The 17,505-nt window shown below is 44.3% G+C and overlaps 1 protein-coding gene across 1 annotated transcript in view; it reads left to right on the top strand.

Moving 5' to 3' along the window:
• The window catches only part of LOC109873878 (ryanodine receptor 1-like), an 84,279-nt gene that overhangs the window by 30,978 nt on the left and 35,796 nt on the right, over positions 1-17,505 (top strand). Inside the window, exons 40-70 of the mRNA XM_031809071.1 lie at positions 1,350-1,464; positions 1,575-1,707; positions 1,842-1,936; positions 2,034-2,169; positions 2,273-2,462; positions 2,592-2,706; positions 2,820-2,940; positions 3,162-3,331; positions 4,135-4,355; positions 5,549-5,639; positions 5,790-5,930; positions 6,054-6,217; positions 6,512-6,590; positions 6,705-6,794; positions 6,910-7,053; positions 7,155-7,232; positions 7,495-7,570; positions 7,685-7,808; positions 7,895-8,010; positions 8,200-8,267; positions 8,398-8,519; positions 8,862-8,911; positions 9,211-9,271; positions 10,050-10,176; positions 10,281-10,392; positions 10,541-10,622; positions 10,720-10,850; positions 11,280-11,600; positions 11,693-11,933; positions 13,764-13,851; positions 16,895-16,987. Coding sequence (XP_031664931.1) covers positions 1,350-1,464; positions 1,575-1,707; positions 1,842-1,936; positions 2,034-2,169; positions 2,273-2,462; positions 2,592-2,706; positions 2,820-2,940; positions 3,162-3,331; positions 4,135-4,355; positions 5,549-5,639; positions 5,790-5,930; positions 6,054-6,217; positions 6,512-6,590; positions 6,705-6,794; positions 6,910-7,053; positions 7,155-7,232; positions 7,495-7,570; positions 7,685-7,808; positions 7,895-8,010; positions 8,200-8,267; positions 8,398-8,519; positions 8,862-8,911; positions 9,211-9,271; positions 10,050-10,176; positions 10,281-10,392; positions 10,541-10,622; positions 10,720-10,850; positions 11,280-11,600; positions 11,693-11,933; positions 13,764-13,851; positions 16,895-16,987 — 3,895 coding nt within the window. The remainder of the gene's footprint in view (positions 1-1,349; positions 1,465-1,574; positions 1,708-1,841; positions 1,937-2,033; positions 2,170-2,272; positions 2,463-2,591; positions 2,707-2,819; positions 2,941-3,161; positions 3,332-4,134; positions 4,356-5,548; positions 5,640-5,789; positions 5,931-6,053; positions 6,218-6,511; positions 6,591-6,704; positions 6,795-6,909; positions 7,054-7,154; positions 7,233-7,494; positions 7,571-7,684; positions 7,809-7,894; positions 8,011-8,199; positions 8,268-8,397; positions 8,520-8,861; positions 8,912-9,210; positions 9,272-10,049; positions 10,177-10,280; positions 10,393-10,540; positions 10,623-10,719; positions 10,851-11,279; positions 11,601-11,692; positions 11,934-13,763; positions 13,852-16,894; positions 16,988-17,505) is intronic.

Here is a 17,505-nt window from a genome sequence, read left to right as displayed (position 1 = left end):
AATAGGCCTATAACAGTTTGGATCAGCTTGATCTCCCCTTTAAATAGAGGACGCAACGTGGCTGCCTTCCAAGCAATGGGAACCTCCCCAGAGAGGAGAGACAGGTTAAAAATGTTAGAGATAGGCTTGGCAATTATAGGGGCAGCACCCTAAAAGAAGAAAGTGTCTAAACCATCTGACCCAGATGTTTTTTTAGGGTCAAGTTTAAGGTGCTCCATTAGCACCTTGGATTCAGTGACTGCCTCCAGGGAGAAACTTTGTAGCGGGACAGGGGAAAAAGAGGGAGAAGCATCGGGGATAGTTGCATTAGAAGGCGTGGGAGATGAGGAAATGTCGGACAGGCAAGGAGGCATGGCTGAGTCATATAGGAATCCATACTTAATGAAGTGGTGATTTAAAAGCTCAGCCATGTGCTTCTTGTCAGTAACAACCATATCATCAACTTTAAGGGACATGGGCAGCTGTGAGGAGGAGGCTTCATTCTCCAGGTCATTAACCATTTTCCAGAACTTCCGGATAGCCTGAGTGCACTTATTTCTCCTTTGCCTGAACGAGAGCCAGTCAGCCTGAGTATTCCGTGTGCCGAGCCTTTCGGCAAATGGAATTCTTGAGGTGGAGTAACTCTGCAAGATCACGGTCGAACCAGGGGCTGAACCTGTTTTTAATTCTCATTTTCTTTATGGGAGCATGTTTGTTAACAATATCACTGAAAATATCAAAAAAAGAAGGTCATCGACAGAGATGATTCTATACCATTTTACAGAGGCCAGGTCATGAAGGAAGGCTTGCTCATTAAAGTTTTTTAGCAAGTGTCTATGACAAATCAGGACTGGTCGTTTCACTGAGCAGCCATTACAAACACAGGCTGTAAAACAGTGATCACTAAGGTCATTACAGAAAACACCAGACTGATACCTATCAGGATTATTTGTGAGGATAACATCGATGAGAGTAGCCTTTTCTGGGTGTTTAGAGTCATACCTTGTTGGGATTGGTAATAATCTGAGAAATATTTATGGAATCCCCATTGCTTAAGGACTTCGGTAGGTGGTTTAAGCATGTCCCAGTTTAGGTCACCTAACAAATCAGACTTAGTGTAAGGGGATAGAAGAGAGCTTAGGGCAGGTAGGGTACAGGCCGGTGCTGATGGACGACGATAACACCCAGCAACAGTCAACAAAGAGCTATTTGAAAGTATCTAGGCACTCCGCATTGTGTCATGCTTAAGAACATCCCTTAGCCGTGGTATATTGGCCATATACCAGAACCCCACGGGCCTTATTGCTTTAGTATACCGGACAGAGAACTGGAGGAACTGAGAATCAGCATGAGCCTTCTTTCTCCATCAGGAACATCATGAGCAACAAAGTGTTTTATCAGCACCCCAACCTAATGCGAGCGCTGGGCATGCACGAGACTGTCATGGAGGTGATGGTCAACGTGCTGGGTGGTGGTGACTCCAAGGTGAAGTGGTTATATGCTTCATAACTACAGGATCAATGCTTGTCTGCAAATCCAAATGCGTAACATATTTTTACACTGTAGTCATTCACCCTACATGTGTTCTTCTGCAGGAGATCAGATTCCCTCGTATGGTCACCAACTGCTGTCGTTTCCTGTGCTACTTCTGTCGTATCAGTCGTCAGAACCAACGCTCCATGTTCGATCACCTCAGCTACCTGCTTCAGAACAGCGGCATCGGCCTTGGTGAGGGACATTGATATCTTTTTCCAATACAAGTTTATATTCTTGTATAAATGGGAAAGAAAGGTCAACATTCCTCTAAAGGCAGAATAGTTTTGCTGTGTGTTGAAACTGAACGTGTCATGGATGTCTTTCAGGAATGCGTGGCTCCACCCCTCTAGACGTAGCTGCAGCATCCTGTATTGATAACAATGAGCTGGCTCTGGCGCTACAGGAACAAGACCTGGAGAAGGTTGGACACCCCCAGCACCCACATGAACATTCTCTGATCCAGCAGCACATTGGTCATCACTCTTTCTGTCTCTTTTGCACTGTGTTTTTCCTCCCAGGTGGTGAAGTACCTTGCAGGCTGTGGGCTTCAGAGCTGTCCCCAGCTCCTGGCTAAGGGTTACCCTGACATTGGCTGGAACCCTTGTGGCGGAGAGAAATACCTGGACTTCCTCCGCTTCGCTGTCTTCGTCAACGGTCTGTGTTTGTTGGCTTCATGTAATGGAATACACTGCTGTTGGTATTGTCTTTCTGTTTGTCCTTCGTCACTGAACGTGGTTTGGCTCCATGTCCCCCATAGGAGAGAGCGTAGAGGAGAATGCCAATGTGGTGGTGCGTCTTCTGATCCGTCGGCCAGAGTGTTTTGGCCCGGCCCTGAGAGGAGAGGGTGGGAACGGCCTACTGGCTGCTATAGAGGAGGCCATCAAGATCTCTGAAGATCCTGCCAGGGACGGCCCCACTGTCAAGAAAGACAGGCGCTTCCCCGGCATGTAAGTGCCAAACCGCTTCGGGACTCTGCCGATTGACTATCTAGTCTTAACTGGTGTAGTAGATTAGAACATGTTCTCCTTTCAAAGGTTTTGGGCCTACATGTATGAATTTTTCCTTTCTCCTGGTAGGTTCCCTGGTGGAGAAGGGCAGCATGAGGAGAACAAGGTGCATCTGGGCAATGCCATTATGTCCTTCTACTCAGCTCTCATTGACTTGCTGGGACGCTGCGCTCCAGAGATGCATGTGAGTACTGAGCGTTGGGAAACCTTAAGAGAGAAGCCAAGGTTTATGGAATTGTGCTAGCTAGCTGCTGTGTTTTCAGTCTAAGACATTGCTATTTGTTCTTCATCCTCCAGTTGATCCAGGCTGGGAAGGGTGAGGCTCTGAGGATAAGGGCCATCCTGAGGTCCCTGGTGCCCATAGAGGACCTGGTGGGAGTCATCAGCCTGTCTGTCCAAATCCCAGACTTTGGAAAGGGTGAGCCAAAGGGGAAACCATTTGGGTTCAATTAACTCTGTTGTGTTGGCTCAAGGAAAGGGAGTATTGATGTCTTGATTATGAAACCGAACAAAAAATGGTTTTAGTTTAGTTTGATCGTAATATGTTCCATATTATATCTGTAGTCAAAAGTGTTAATATGATGTGAGTCCTAGCATTATTCTCCCCTCTAACTTCCCTCTGTCTTTTGTGATGTCTAGATAACAGCATCATTGAACCCAAGATGTCTTCCAGTTTTGTGCCGGACCACAAGGCTCCCATGGTGCTGTTCCTTGACAGAGTGTATGGTATTGACAACCAGGACTTCCTGCTCCATGTGCTGGAGGTGGGCTTCCTACCTGACATGAGGGCAGCTGCTTCTCTGGACACAGTGAGTCAGCCTCTCTCGATCTCCCTACTCATTTACTGTACAAGGCAATAACTTGCTCTTATGCAGGAGTGAGACACTAAGCATATATTGACTGTAAACAGAACTACAGCTAATTTGTTGGCATATCAGCATAATGTTTGATTAAAAATGTGTCTCAACATTTTAATTGAGTTGTTAGTTTGTGGTCTTTTGAACACAGAGAATATGACAGTTTAAATCAGGGTTGGGCAATTGGTGACCCGCGGCTCCCCTTTTGTAGTCCAGTGGATTACTGTTGAGAGTTAGAATAGTAGAATACACAAGGGGCAATTTCAAAATGTAGTTGTTCATCAGCAGTTTTTCTCTTGTTATGTCAGTCACTGGCAGTCACTCAATTAGCCCATCTCAGCAAAACATTTTTAGTTTGGTAAGTTTATCGGCCAGCTATCTAAACTTATAGTAATCATGATGGAATTACTGACCTGGGGGCCCCCGTTGATTTTGTTAGTCACTCTTGATCAGAATTGTAGGAAATTAGCTTTAAAATAAAAAACGTTTCTCTTCCCCTTGGCAAAATGTGTAGAATTGCAGGAAATTAACTCTAAAACCTCAAAAATGCTTTCAAAAGGGGGGGGCTCTAAAATGTTTTCCCAGTGGGGGAGTGGGGGGCAACAACATTTCACGTAGTGCCCCAAAAATGCTAGGGCTGGCTTTGACTGCCGGTGTGGGTATGGATGTGGGGACGCAGACCTGAAATTGGTTTTGTGGACCCTACGCCCAACAAAGTTGCCCATCCCTGGTTTAAATGGATCTCTCCCCACTAGGCAGCTTTCTGCACCACAGAGATGGCCCTGGCTCTGAACCGCTACCTCTCTCTGGCCGTGCTGCCCCTCATCAACAAGTGTGCCTTCCTGTTTGCCGGCACAGACCACCGGGCCATCATGATCGACTCCATGCTGCACACCATCTACCGTCTGTCCCGTGGACGAGCCTTCACTAAGGCCCAGAGAGATGTCATTGAGGAATGTCTCATGGCTTTGTGCAAGTGAGTTGGACTTACCATGAGCTGTTATCTGAAGTCTATTTTTCTGCATTCTGTCAGAATTGTCCTCTATAATTTCATGTCTCCTGGACATGACATGTTCTCTTCCCTAAACTGTTTGTACATTGAACTTTTAGTGAGGTGTTCAACCTCACTAGGGTATGTGGGACGCTAGCGTCCCACCTGGCCAACATCCAGTGAAATTGCAGAGCACCAAATTCAAATACAGAAATACTCATTATAAAAATTCAGAAAACAGTATTTTACATAGGTTTAAAGATTAACTTCTTGTGAATCCAACCACGGCGTCAGATTTTAAAAATGCTTTATGGCGAAAGCATAACTTACGATTATTTGAGAACATCGCCCAGCCGACAAATCATTACAAACAGTAACCAGCCAAGTAGAAGAGTTACACAAGTCAGAAATAGAGAGAAAATGAATCACTTACCTTTGATGATCTTCATATAGTTGCACTCAGAAGACATTCATTTACTCAATAAATGTTTGTTTTGTTCGATAAAGTCTCTCTTTATATCCAAAAACCTCCGTTTTGTTTGCGCGGACCAAATTATATCCGTAAAGTTCATAGAAACATGTCAAACGATGTTTATATTCAATCCTCAGGTTGTTTTTTAGCCTAAATAATCAATAATATTTCAACCAGACAATAACGTTGTCAATATAAAAGGTAAACAAGAAAGACACTCTTTCGGTCATGCGCATGAAAAAGCTATGTGACACTGCAGGGTCCACACATTCAGACTGCTCTTACTCCCTAATTTTTCAGAATACAAGCCTGAAACAATTTATAAAGACTGTTGACATCTAGTGGAAGGCATGGGAACTGCAATTTGAGTCCTAAGTCAATGGATACTGTAATGGCATTGAATAGAAAGCTACAACAACAACAAAAAATCCTTCTTCCTGTATGGATTTTTCTCAGGTTTTCCCCTGCCATATCGGTTCTGTTATACTCAGACACTATTTTAACAGTTTTAGAAACTTTAGAGTGTTTTCTATCCAACTCTACCAATTATATGCATATCCTATCTTCTGGGCCTGAGTAGCAGGCAGTTTAATTTGGGCACGCTTTTCATCCAAAATTTCGAATGCTGCCCCCTACCCTAGAGAAGCTTTTAACCATGCTTGATAATGTATTTACGTGCGCTTATTTATTTGTGTCTATTTCTTAGAAATCTACGGCCATCCATGTTACAACACCTGTTGAGAAGGCTGGTATTTGATGTACCAATTCTCAATGAATATGCCAAAATGCCACTTAAGGTATGGACATGACTTAAACATTAGACAATCAAACCTTTATAGAATCAAAACAAAGGAATGAAGATAGCTATATCAAGATAATGTACGTATCATCCAGATGTTAGTATGCATCATCTCACCGATCTCATAATGTTCTTTTGTTGGCTGCAGCTTTTGAACAATCACTATGAGCGTTGTTGGAAGTACTATTGCCTGCCCAACGGCTGGGGCAACTTTGGAGTGTCATCAGAGGAGGAGCTGCATCTCACCCGCAAACTCTTCTGGGGCATCTTTGAGTCCCTGGCCCACAAGGTTACACTATTACACTGATCGATCATACCTTAGTCACCAGGAAATGTTTGGCTCCAATAAAAAACAATACGTTGATAGATCATTGTAGAAATATTTCACTATGTCATCTGGTTCTGGTTCCAGAAATTTGATGCTGAGCTGTTTAAAATTGCCATGCCGTGCATATGTGCCATTGCTGGGGCCATCCCTCCAGATTATGTAGATGCCAGCTACTCCTCCAAGACTGAGAAGAAAGCCTCAGTGGATGCAGAGGGAAACTTTGATCCCAAGCCAGTGGAGACCACAACGTGAGACCCTTGAATGGGAGAGAGTGAGATGAGAGAGATTGAAAGAGAGAGAAAATGATGGACAGAAGAGAGGGCGAGATGAGGGAGTAAAATGAAGGAGAGAAGAGGGAGATGATGAAGGGAGAATAAACTGATAGGAGGAAGGCCTTGAGAAAACACAAACAATTTAGATAAGATACAGTATCAATGGAAAATGTTGATATTTTTATGAATATTTCGCAGTATCCTCTGCTTTTAGCTACTGTGCAGTATGTTATGTCTGTGGTGTACTGAAGTCGATGTTTTGTGTTGTAGTACTATCATCCCTGAGAGATTGGATGGCTTCATCAACAAATATGCTGAATACACACATGACAAGTGGGCTTTTGAAAAGGTCAGTAAAAAAAACGACCAAAGGCAACAATAAACGTTTGTGTATCAGTTGTACCGCAAACTGTACAATGTATGGTGTTTTAAACAATAATGTTGTATGTATGTTCACCTGCAGATTCAGAACAACTGGACGTATGGAGGGATGTTGGATGAAGATTCTAAAACTCACCCTATGCTCCGACCGTACAAAACATTCTCAGAGAAGGTAAGAGGCACAGTTGATCGTTTTCTTACAATGCATAGTCTTTTCTGTCAACCACCACAGATTTTTTACAATTTCTGCTCTCTGATGCCCTCTGTAATGATCTCCTCCTTTGTAGGACAAAGAGATCTACCGTTGGCCCATCAAAGAGTCCATGAAGGCTATAATTGCATGGGAGTGGACTCTGGATCAAATGAGGGAAGGAGAGGAAGCCAAGACTGAGCAAAAGAAGGCGGCTCGGAAAATTTCTCAGACTGCACAGGTACAGAGAAAAGGACGATAGGAAAGGATGAATAACCCATTTAATAGGATCTCTGTGGACAGAGATAATAAAAACAGTATGAATAAATGTGTGTATTTCAGGCAACGTACGACCCCAGCCATGGCTACAGTCCCCAACCGATTGAGATCTCCCACATGGCACTGTCAAGAGAGCTGCAGGTATGATGGCACTAAAGTATTTTATCTTTATTTAACTAGGCAAGTCAGTTAAGAACAAATTCTTATTTCCAATGACGGCCTAGGAACAGTGGGTTAACTGCCTTGATCAGGGGTAGAACGACAGATTTTTACCTTGGTCAGCTCAGCGATTCAATCTTGCAACCTTCCGGTTACTAGTCCAACGCTCTAACCACTAGGCTACCCATCCCTCTCAATTACTTTAGAGACTGTAATGTGATCAATGTTTTCATAATTTCTCCAGTCCATGGCAGAACAGCTTGCAGAGAACTATCACAATACCTGGGGTCGCAAGAAGAAGATGGAGCTGCAGTCCAAAGGTCAGAGGTCATTCTGTTCAGAAAACAAAGAGGATATTGCCTACAGAATTGCCAGTCACCTTTTTCTTTTATAAAAGTAAATGGGAACTTTGTGTGTGTTTTGACTGTGTGTAGGAGGAGGCTCCCACCCTTTGCTTGTACCCTATGACACCCTGACAGCAAAGGAAAAGGCACGAGACAGGGAAAAGGCTCAGGAGCTTCTTAAATTCCTTCAACTCAATGGATTTGCAGTCACCAGGTAAAAGGAAAAGTCATTGAAGGTATCAAGTTGAGGAAGCAACTGAATATGTATTGATAAATCATACTTTTGAATTCTTTCTCCAGGGGGATGAAAGACATGGAGTCAGACATCTCATCTATCGAGAAGCGCTTTGCTTATGGTTTCCTGCAGAAGCTGTTAAAGTGGATGGAGATGGCCCAGGAGTTCATAGCTCATCTTGGTAGAGTGGGCTCTTGGAGGAGGGTGGATGATGATAACCAATGAAATAGTGCTTTGTTATTGAGCAACTGATTGAATCAGTGGTCAACGTTGACTGTTATTGAGCAACTGAATGAATCAGTGTAGAGTCAATTTTGACATTTAACACGTTAACAATAGTCCATAATGTTGTCTTTTGGGTTTCATTCAGAGGCTGTGGTGAGCAGTGGCAGAGTGGAGAAGTCGCCTCATGAGCAGGAGATCAAATTCTTTGCAAAGGTGAGAGCAGAATCACTATGAAACAGTCCTATCTAGAGAGGAGGAGAGAGGGCATTTGATACAACTGTTAAATGTTTACTGCAGGGGTATAAGAATATATGATGATGATGATGAACTGTGTTTGTCTCAGATCCTGTTGCCCCTGATCAATCAGTACTTTAAAAACCACTCTCTGTACTTCCTGTCCACACCGGCCAAAGTCCTGGGTACTGGAGGACATTCCTCTAACAAGGAGAAAGAGATGATTGCCAGGTAACTCTGTCACACACTGTATTACATGTGTATTGCTACACCTCAGTTTAGTTAGTTGGCTTTCGCCACTTTCATTTTTCTCTACTCATCATGTCAAGTCTCTCTTTTGGAACCTGTGCTGTAATTTCACCTTTTTCCTCTTACCTTTCATCAATCATTACCTTTCATCATTCATTACCTTTCATCAATCATTACCTTTCATCATTCATTACCTTTCATCATTCATTACCTTTCATCATTCATTACCTTTCATCAATCATTACCTTTCATCAATCATTACCTTTCATCAATCATTACCTTCCTCTGTGTTTCCTCTCTCGTTTCTATTGGGTGTCGCTGTAGCATCTTCTGTAAAATGGCTGCTCTGGTGAGACACAGAGTTTCTCTCTTTGGTAAGAAATGGTCTTTGTCCTGATGATTTAGTTCTGTCCCGTCATTCCTGCTCTGTTTCCATCTGTCTAACTTGTGTTTGACCCTCCCCACTGCATCTCTATTTCACTGTCCGCTGTTCGACTGACTCTGATTACCTGTGCTTGGCTTTCTCCCCTTCTCATGCTGATTTGAGTTGATGTCATTTGAACTAATGTACTTGCATTGAAGGTTTTTCTACCTGGTACTGTAAATCGAAAAGAATTTATCTTGATGTTGCCAGCCTTCATTATATCTAGGTGACTTTGTCTATCCTCTATAGGAAATGACGCCCCTGCTATTGTCAACTGTCTTCACATCCTGGCACGATCTCTCGACGCAAGGTAATCTTCTTCACTTCTCTGAAATGTGTTCACAATCCAAATACGAAGGTGTCGTGTCTTTGGCTATGCCGGATTAAGTGATATGACATGCTATTCTATAAAATAATATCACCTGATTGAGCTAATCATGTAAATGTAATTAACTAGAGAGTCGGGCACCACAAAAAAATATTTATAGAGCTATTATCTTCCTAATAAACTCTTAAAGAACCTGTCAAGGCTTTATATAGGAAGGGAGAAAAGGGGTGTGTTTCATAGTTTACAACCTCTGTCTCTTCACGTGGGCGGGCCACTGAGTGAGCAGCAATATCTTATGAAAACCCACATCTCACATTTTAGAAGCTAAAATCACATTTCATCCCATCACAAATAATTTAATATTCAAACATTTAAATTGAACAACAATTCCATGTGAATCCGATAACTCTGATGTGTAGACTTTCCACTGTAGAGTTTATGTCATCTTATCATTGATGAGAATGTCTCAGATGACAACCGAACTGACATCATATTCATTAAGTACCACCGCATATGTTCAATTGTTCGGATTACCAGAATATAGTTAATTTCCCCCCACATTCTGACGTTCCCAGAATCTCTATGTTAACCAAGGGTTTTGCAAATGTAACCTTAGTAGGGTAGAGAGAGGAAAAAGGGGGGGAAGAGGTATTTATGACTGTCATTAACCTATTCCCCAGGCCAAGGTAATGGATCAAATGTGTCATCTCAGGTTTTCTCATAGCCTTCCTCTGTTCCCTCCCTGCTCTGAATTCCTCAGGACGGTGATGAAGTCTGGGCCTGAAATCGTGAAGGCAGGGCTCAGGTCATTCTTTGAGGGTGCAGCTGATGATATAGAGAAGATGGTGGAGAACCTCAAACTGGGAAAGGTGTCTAAAGGCAACCAGGTAAGAGCAAAGTGTCTACAAGAGAACAGGTAGGAATTGAAGTATTCCAGAATTATTGTCTTTCAATCTTGTTCACCATGTTTTACTGTGTGGTCCCTCTACAGCAGGTGAAAGGCGTGTCCCAGAACATCAACTACACCACCATTGCTCTGCTCCCAGTCCTCACCTCCCTGTTCGACCACATCTCTCAGCACCAGTTTGGAGATGATGTCATTTGTGAGTCGTGTCATCACGTCATTCATGAGATGACACATCATTCCAGTTTACTTACTCTCAGAATTGTGAAACATTTGCATATCTTGTGGACTGTTAACCGTGTATGTTTGTGTTCATGTGTTTTTGTGTGTGTGTTCGTGGTGGTCAGTGGATGATCTCCAAATGTCGTGTTACCGCATCATGTGCGCCATCTACTCCCTGGGTATTGTCAAGAACCCTCATGTGGAGAGGTGAGTCTGGATCTGGATCTGTTTATCTTTGTGAACAGTACAGCAATACAAACCTGATCATCTGTGAGTTTGACTGCCCTTGTCTTCCCTTGTCCAGGCAGATGCCAGCCCTAGGGGAGTGTCTGGCCCATCTGGCGGCTGCTATGCCAGTGGCATACCTGGAGCCCCATCTCAATGAGTACAACTCCTTCTCTGTTTACACCACCAAGACCCCCAGAGAAAGAGCCAGTGAGTGTCCAGCTAGTCCTGTAATTTGTTATCTGTCCACCCAGAACTTGTATTCAAGTTCCTCAACACTCTCTCTCATCTTCTCTTTTTTTCTCGTCTGTCTGTCTGTCTGTCTGTCTGTCTGTCTGTCTGTCTGTCTGTCTGTCTGTCTGTCTGTCTGTCTGTCTGTCTGTCTGTCTGTCTGTCTGTCTGTCTGTCTGTCTGTCTGTCTGTCTGTCTGTCTGTCTGTCTGTCTGTCTGTCTCTCGGCCTCTGTCTGTCTGTCTTTCGGCCTCTGTCTGTCTGTCTGTCTGTCTGTCTGTCTCTCGGCCTCTGCCTGTCTGTCTCTCGGCCTCTGTCTGTCTGTCTGTCTCTCGGCCTCTGCCTGTCTGTCTGTCTGTCTCTGTCTGTCTCTCGGCCCCTGCCTGTCTCTGTGTCTTGATGTCCATAGTCCTGGGTCTGCCCAATGAGGTCCAGGAGTTATGCCAGGACATACCAGAGCTAGACGTTCTATTGAAAGAGATAGGGGACTTGGCAGAGTCAGGTGCCCGTTACACAGAGATGCCCCATGTGATCGAGATAACTCTGCCCATGCTGTGTAACTACCTGCCCCGATGGTGGGAAAGAGGAGTAGAGATCTTCCCTGAGCTGGAGGGCCAGATCTGCACCGACGTCACCTCTGAGCAGCTCAACCAGCTGCTGGGCAGCATCATGAAGATCGTCGTCAATAACCTGGGAATTGACGAGGCCTCCTGGATGAAGAGGCTGGCTGGTGAGGTTGCCACAATGCTTTACGTGTCTAATGTACCTGTGTTTGTGTGTTTTCTTGCCAACTCACCATTACCTCTCCTCTTCCATCCCTAGTCTTCTCCCAGCCTATTGTGAGCAGGGCCAAGCCAGAGATGCTCAAGTCCCATTTCATCCCCACCATGGAGAAGCTGAAGAAGAGGACAGGGAAGGTGGTGGCAGAGGAGGACCACCTGCGTATGGAGGGGAAGGCCGAGGGGGATGAGGAGGAGGGCACCATCAGGGAGGAGTTTGCTGTGCTCTGCAGAGACCTGTACGCCCTCTACCCTCTCCTCATCCGCTATGTGGACAATAACAGGTACAGTACACAGGCAAACTAGTGGCTGCTCATGTTTTTTCTGTAGATATGTAGTACACCCTTTCATATCCAGTATCCTGTCTAACAGTACTATACAGTGCCTTGCGAAAGTATTCTGCCCCCTTGAACTTTGCGACCTTTTGCCACATTTCAGGCTTCAAACATAAAGATATAAAACTGTATTTTTTTGTGAAGAATCAACAACAAGTGGGACACAATCATGAAGTGGAACGACATTTATTGGATATTTCAAACTTTTTTAACAAATCAAAAACTGAAAAATTGGGCGTGCAAAATTATTCAGCCCCTTTACTTTCAGTGCAGCAAACTCTCTCCAGAAGTTCAGTGAGGATCTCTGAATGATCCAATGTTGACCTAAATGACTAATGATGATAAATACAATCCACCTGTGTGTAATCAAGTCTCCGTATAAATGCACCTGCACTGTGATAGTCTCAGAGGTCCGTTAAAAGCGCAGAGAGCATCACGAAGAACAAGGAACACACCAGGCAGGTCCGAGATACTGTTGTGAAGAAGTTTAAAGCCGGATTTGGATGCAAAAAGATTTCCCAAGCTTTAAACATCCCAAGGAGCACTGTGCAAGCGATTATATTGAAATGGAAGGAGTATCAGACCACTGCAAATCTACCAAGACCTGGCCGTCCCTCTAAACTTTCAGCTCATACAAGGAGAAGACTGATCAGAGATGCAGCCAAGAGGCCCATGATCACTCTAGATGACCTGCAGAGATCTACAGCTGAGGTGGGAGACTCTGTCCATAGGACAACAATCAGTCGTATATTGCACAAATCTGGCCTTTATGGAAGAGTGGCAAGAAGAAAGCCATTTCTTAAAGATATCCATAAAAAGTGTCGTTTAAAGTTTGCCACAAGCCACCTGGGAGACACACCAAACATGTGGAAGAAGGTGCTCTGGTCAGATGAAACCAAAATGGAACTTTTTGGCAACAATGCAAAACGTTTTGTTTGGCGTAAAAGCAACACAGCTCATCACCCTGAACACAACATCCCCACTGTCAAACATGGTGGTGGCAGCATCATGGTTTTGGCCTGCTTTTCTTCAGCAGGGACAGGGAAGATGGTTAAAATTGATGGGAAGATGGATGGAGCCAAATACAGGACCATTCTGGAAGAAAACCTGATGGAGTCTGCAAAAGACCTGAGACTGGGACGGAGATTTGTCTTCCAACAAGACAATGATCCAAAACATAAAGCAAAATCTACAATGGAATGGTTCAAAAATAAACATATCCAGGTGTTAGAATGGCCAAGTCAAAGTCCAGACCTGAATCCAATCGAGAATCTGTGGAAAGAACTGAAAACTGCTGTTCACAAATGCTCTCCATCCAACCTCACTGAGCTCGAGCTGTTTTTCAAGGAAGAATGGGGAAAAATGTCAGTCTCTCGATGTGCAAAACTGATAGAGACATACCCCAAGCGACTTACAGCTGTAATTGCAGCAAAAGGTGGCGCTACAAAGTATTAACTTAAGGGGGCTGAATAATTTTGCACGCCCAATTTTTCAGTTTTTGATTTGTTAAAAAAGTTTGAAATATCCAATAAATGTCGTTCCACTTCATGATTGTGTCCCACTTGTTGTTGATTCTTCACAAAAAAATACAGTTTTATATCTTTATGTTTGAAGCCTGAAATGTGGCAAAAGGTCGCAAAGTTCAATGGGGCAGAATACTTTCGCAAGGCACTGTATGTCAGAAACCATTCCCCCTGCCAGTTGTCTTTGCATACATGTTTGTTGTGGTATTGATGGTCTCCATGAGTAGTACCTCAAAGAGATGTCCTCCATTTGCAGGGCAAGGTGGTTGACATGCCCAGACCCAGATGCAGAGGAGCTCTTCAGAATGGTTGGAGAGGTCTTCATATTCTGGTCCAAATCTCATGTGAGTGTAAACCCCTGAAAGGTGACAACTGTTTCTCTCAAATAAAATCAAAATGTATTTGTCACATGCGCCAAATACAACTGTGTAGAGTGTAGACCTTACAGTGAAATATTTACTTACAAGCTCTTAACCAACAGTGCAGTTCAATAAGTGTTAAGAAAATATTTACTAATTAAAGTAAAAAATTATCAAAAGTAACCCAATAACATAACAATAATGAGGCTATACACAGGGTGTACCGAGTCAGTGTGCGGAGGTACAGGTTAGTTGAGGTAATTTGTACATGTAGTTAGGGGTGAAGTGACTATGCATAGATAGTAAACAGCCAGTAGCAGCAGTGTACAAAACAAATTTGGGGAGGGGGGGGTGTCAATGTAAATAGTCCTGGTAACCATTTGATTAACTGTTCAGCAGTCTTATGGCTTGGGGGTAGAAGCTGTTGAGGAGCCTTTTGGACCTAGACTTTCCGCTCTGGTACAGGTAGCCTTACGGTAGCAGAGAAAACAGTCTATGACTTGGGTGACTGGAGTCTCTGACAATTTTATGGGATTTCCTCTGACACCGCCTATTATATAGGTCCTACCTTCTGTAGCGCCTTACGGTCAGATGCCGAGCAGTAGCCATACCCGGCGGTGATGCAACCGGTCAGGATGCTCTCGATGGTGCAGCTGTAGAACTTCTTGCGGAACTGAGGACCCATGCCAAATCTTTCCAGTCTCCTGGGGGGGAAAAGGTTCTGTCATGCCCTCTTCACGACTGCCTTGGTGTGTTTGGACAATGATAGTTTGTTGGTGATGTGGACACCAAGGAACTTGAAACTCTCGACCAGCTCCACTCTACAGCCCTGTCGATGTTAGTTGGGGCATGTTCGGCTCGCCGTTTCCTGTAGTCCACAATCAGCTCCTTTGTTTTGCTCAAATTGAGGGAGAGTTTGTTGTCCTGGCACCACACTGCCAGTTCTCTGACCTCCTCCCTATAGGCTGTTGGTGATCAGGCCTACCACTGTTGTGTCGTTAGCAAACTTAATGATGGTGTTGGAGTCGTGTTTGGCCATGCAGTCGTGGGTGAACAGGGAGTACAGGAGGAGACTAAGTACACACCCCTGATGGGCCCCAGTGTTGAGGATCAGCGTGGCAGACATGTTGTTACCTACCCTTACCACCTGGGGGTGGCCTGTCAGGAAGTCCAGGATCCAGTTGCAGAAGGAGGGGTTTAGTCCCAGGGTTCGTAGCATACTGATGAGCTTTGAGGACACTATGGTGTTGAACGATGAGCTGTAGTCAATGAACAGCCTACTCATATAGGTGTTCCTTTTGTCCAAGTGGGAAAGGGCAGTATGGAGTGCAATTGAGATTGTGTCATCTGTGGATCTGTTGGGGTGGTATTCAAATTGGAGTCAGTCTAGGGTGTCCAGGGAGGATGCTGTTGATGTGAACCATGACCAGCCTTTCAATGCACTTCATGGCTACTGACGTGAGTGCTACGGGGCGGTAATCATTTAGGCAGGTTACCTTCGCTTCCTTCGCCACAGGGACTTTCGTGGTCTGCTTGAAACATGTAGGTATTACAGATTCGGTTAGAGAGAGGTTGAACATGTCAGTGAAGACACTTGCCAGTATAAGGGCACAAGGCGAGCCCAAATGCAGACACAGGATGCAGATGGTTGAGCTCCGATATTTATTATACCAATTGGGGTAGGCAAAAGGCAGGTCGAGGACAGGCGATAGTTCATAAACCGGGTCAGAGTCCAAACAGTACCAGGGGATAGGCCCTGCCTTCGAGGTCAGAACAGGCAGGGTGGTCAGGCAGGCTGATTCTGTGTCAGGACAGGCACAGGTCAAAACCAGGAGGGCTAGGAAAAAACAGAGACTGGGAAAAATAGAAGCTAGGACAAACGCTGGTTGACTTGGCAAAACAAGATGAACTGGCACAGAGAGACAGGAAACACAGGGATAAATACACCAGGGACTAATGGGGAAACCAGGAGACACCTGGAGGTGGGTGGAGACAATCACAAAGACATGTGAATTAGATCAGGACGTGACAGCCAGTTGGTCCGCGCATGCTTTGAGTACACGTCCTGTAAATCCGTCCGGCCCCACGGCTTTGTGAATGTTGACCTGTTTAAAGATCTTGCTCACATCGGCTACCGATAGCGTTATCACACAGTCATCCAGAACAGCTGGTGCTCTTGTGCATGCTTCAATGTTGCTTGCCTCGATGCGAGCATAAATGCATTTAGCACGTCTGGTAAGCTCGCGTCACTTGGCAGCTCGCATCTGGGTTTCCATTTGTAGTCCGGAATAGTTTTCAAGCCCTGCCACATCCGACGAGCGTCAGAGCCGGTGTAGTAGGATTCAATCTTAAACCTGTATTGGCGCTTTGCTTGTTTGATGGTTCGTCTGAGGGCATAGCGGGATTTCTTATAATTGTCCGGATTAGTGTGCCACTCCTTGAAAGCGGCAGCTCTAGCCTTTAGCTCGATGCAGATGTTGCCTGTAATCCATGGCTTCTGGTTGGGGTATGTACGTAGAGTCACTTTGGGGATGACGTCATCGATGCACTTATTGATGAAACCGATGACTGAGGTGGAAAACTATTCAATGCCATTGGATGAATCCCGAAACATATTCCAGCCTGTGCTAGCAAAACAGTCCTGTAGCGTAGAATCCGCGTCATCTGACCACTTCTGTATTGAGGGAGTCACGGGTACTTCCTGCTTTCGTTTCTGCTTGTAAGCAGAAATCAGGAGGATAGAATTATGGTCAGATTTGCCAAATGGAGGGCGGGGGAGAGCTTTGTACGCATCTCTGTGTGTGGAGTAAAGGTAGTCTAGGATTTGTTACCCTCTGGTTGCACATGTGACATGCTGGTAAAAATGTGGTAAAACTGATTTAAGTTTGCCTGCATTAAAGTCCCCGGCCACTAGAAGAGCATCTTCTGGATGAACATGTCATGTCACCTTAAATCTGTGTACACGACCTATAAACTTTGATTTGATTTGATCTGATGACCTTTCTCTCTCCATCTTGTGTCTCTGCAGAACTTCAAACGAGAGGAGCAGAACTTTGTGGTGATGAATGAGATTAATAACATGTCTTTCCTCACTGCTGACAGCAAGAGCAAGATGAGCACGGTGAGCCAATACCATCTGGGGTTAAAAAGCCATTCATTTACAGTTGAAGTCGGAAGTTTACATACAGCTTAGCCAAATACATTTAAACTCAGTTTTTCACAATTCCTGACATTTAATCCTAATAACAAATACCTGTGTTAGGTCAGTTAGGATCACCACTTAATTTTAAGAATGTGAAATGTCAGAATAATAGTAGAGAGATTAATTAATTTCAGGTTTTATTTCTTTCATCACATTCCCAGTGGGTCAGAAGTTTACATACACTCAATTAGTATTTGGTAGCATTGCCTTTAAATTGTTTAACTTGGGTCAAACATTTAGGGTAGCCTTCCACAAGCTTCCCACAATAAGTTGGGTGAATTTTGGCCCATTCCTCCTGACAGAGCTGGTGTAACGGAGTCAGGTTTGTAGGCCTCCTTGCTCACACACACTTTTTCAGTTCTGCCCACAAATGTTCTATAGGATTGAGGTCAGAGCTTTGTGATGGCCACTCCAATACCTTTACTTTGTTGTCCTTA

Source organism: Oncorhynchus kisutch, linkage group LG29 (assembly GCF_002021735.2).
Source record: "Oncorhynchus kisutch isolate 150728-3 linkage group LG29, Okis_V2, whole genome shotgun sequence".
NCBI lineage: Eukaryota > Metazoa > Chordata > Actinopteri > Salmoniformes > Salmonidae > Oncorhynchus > Oncorhynchus kisutch.
This window is presented reverse-complemented; position numbering and strand designations above follow the sequence as displayed.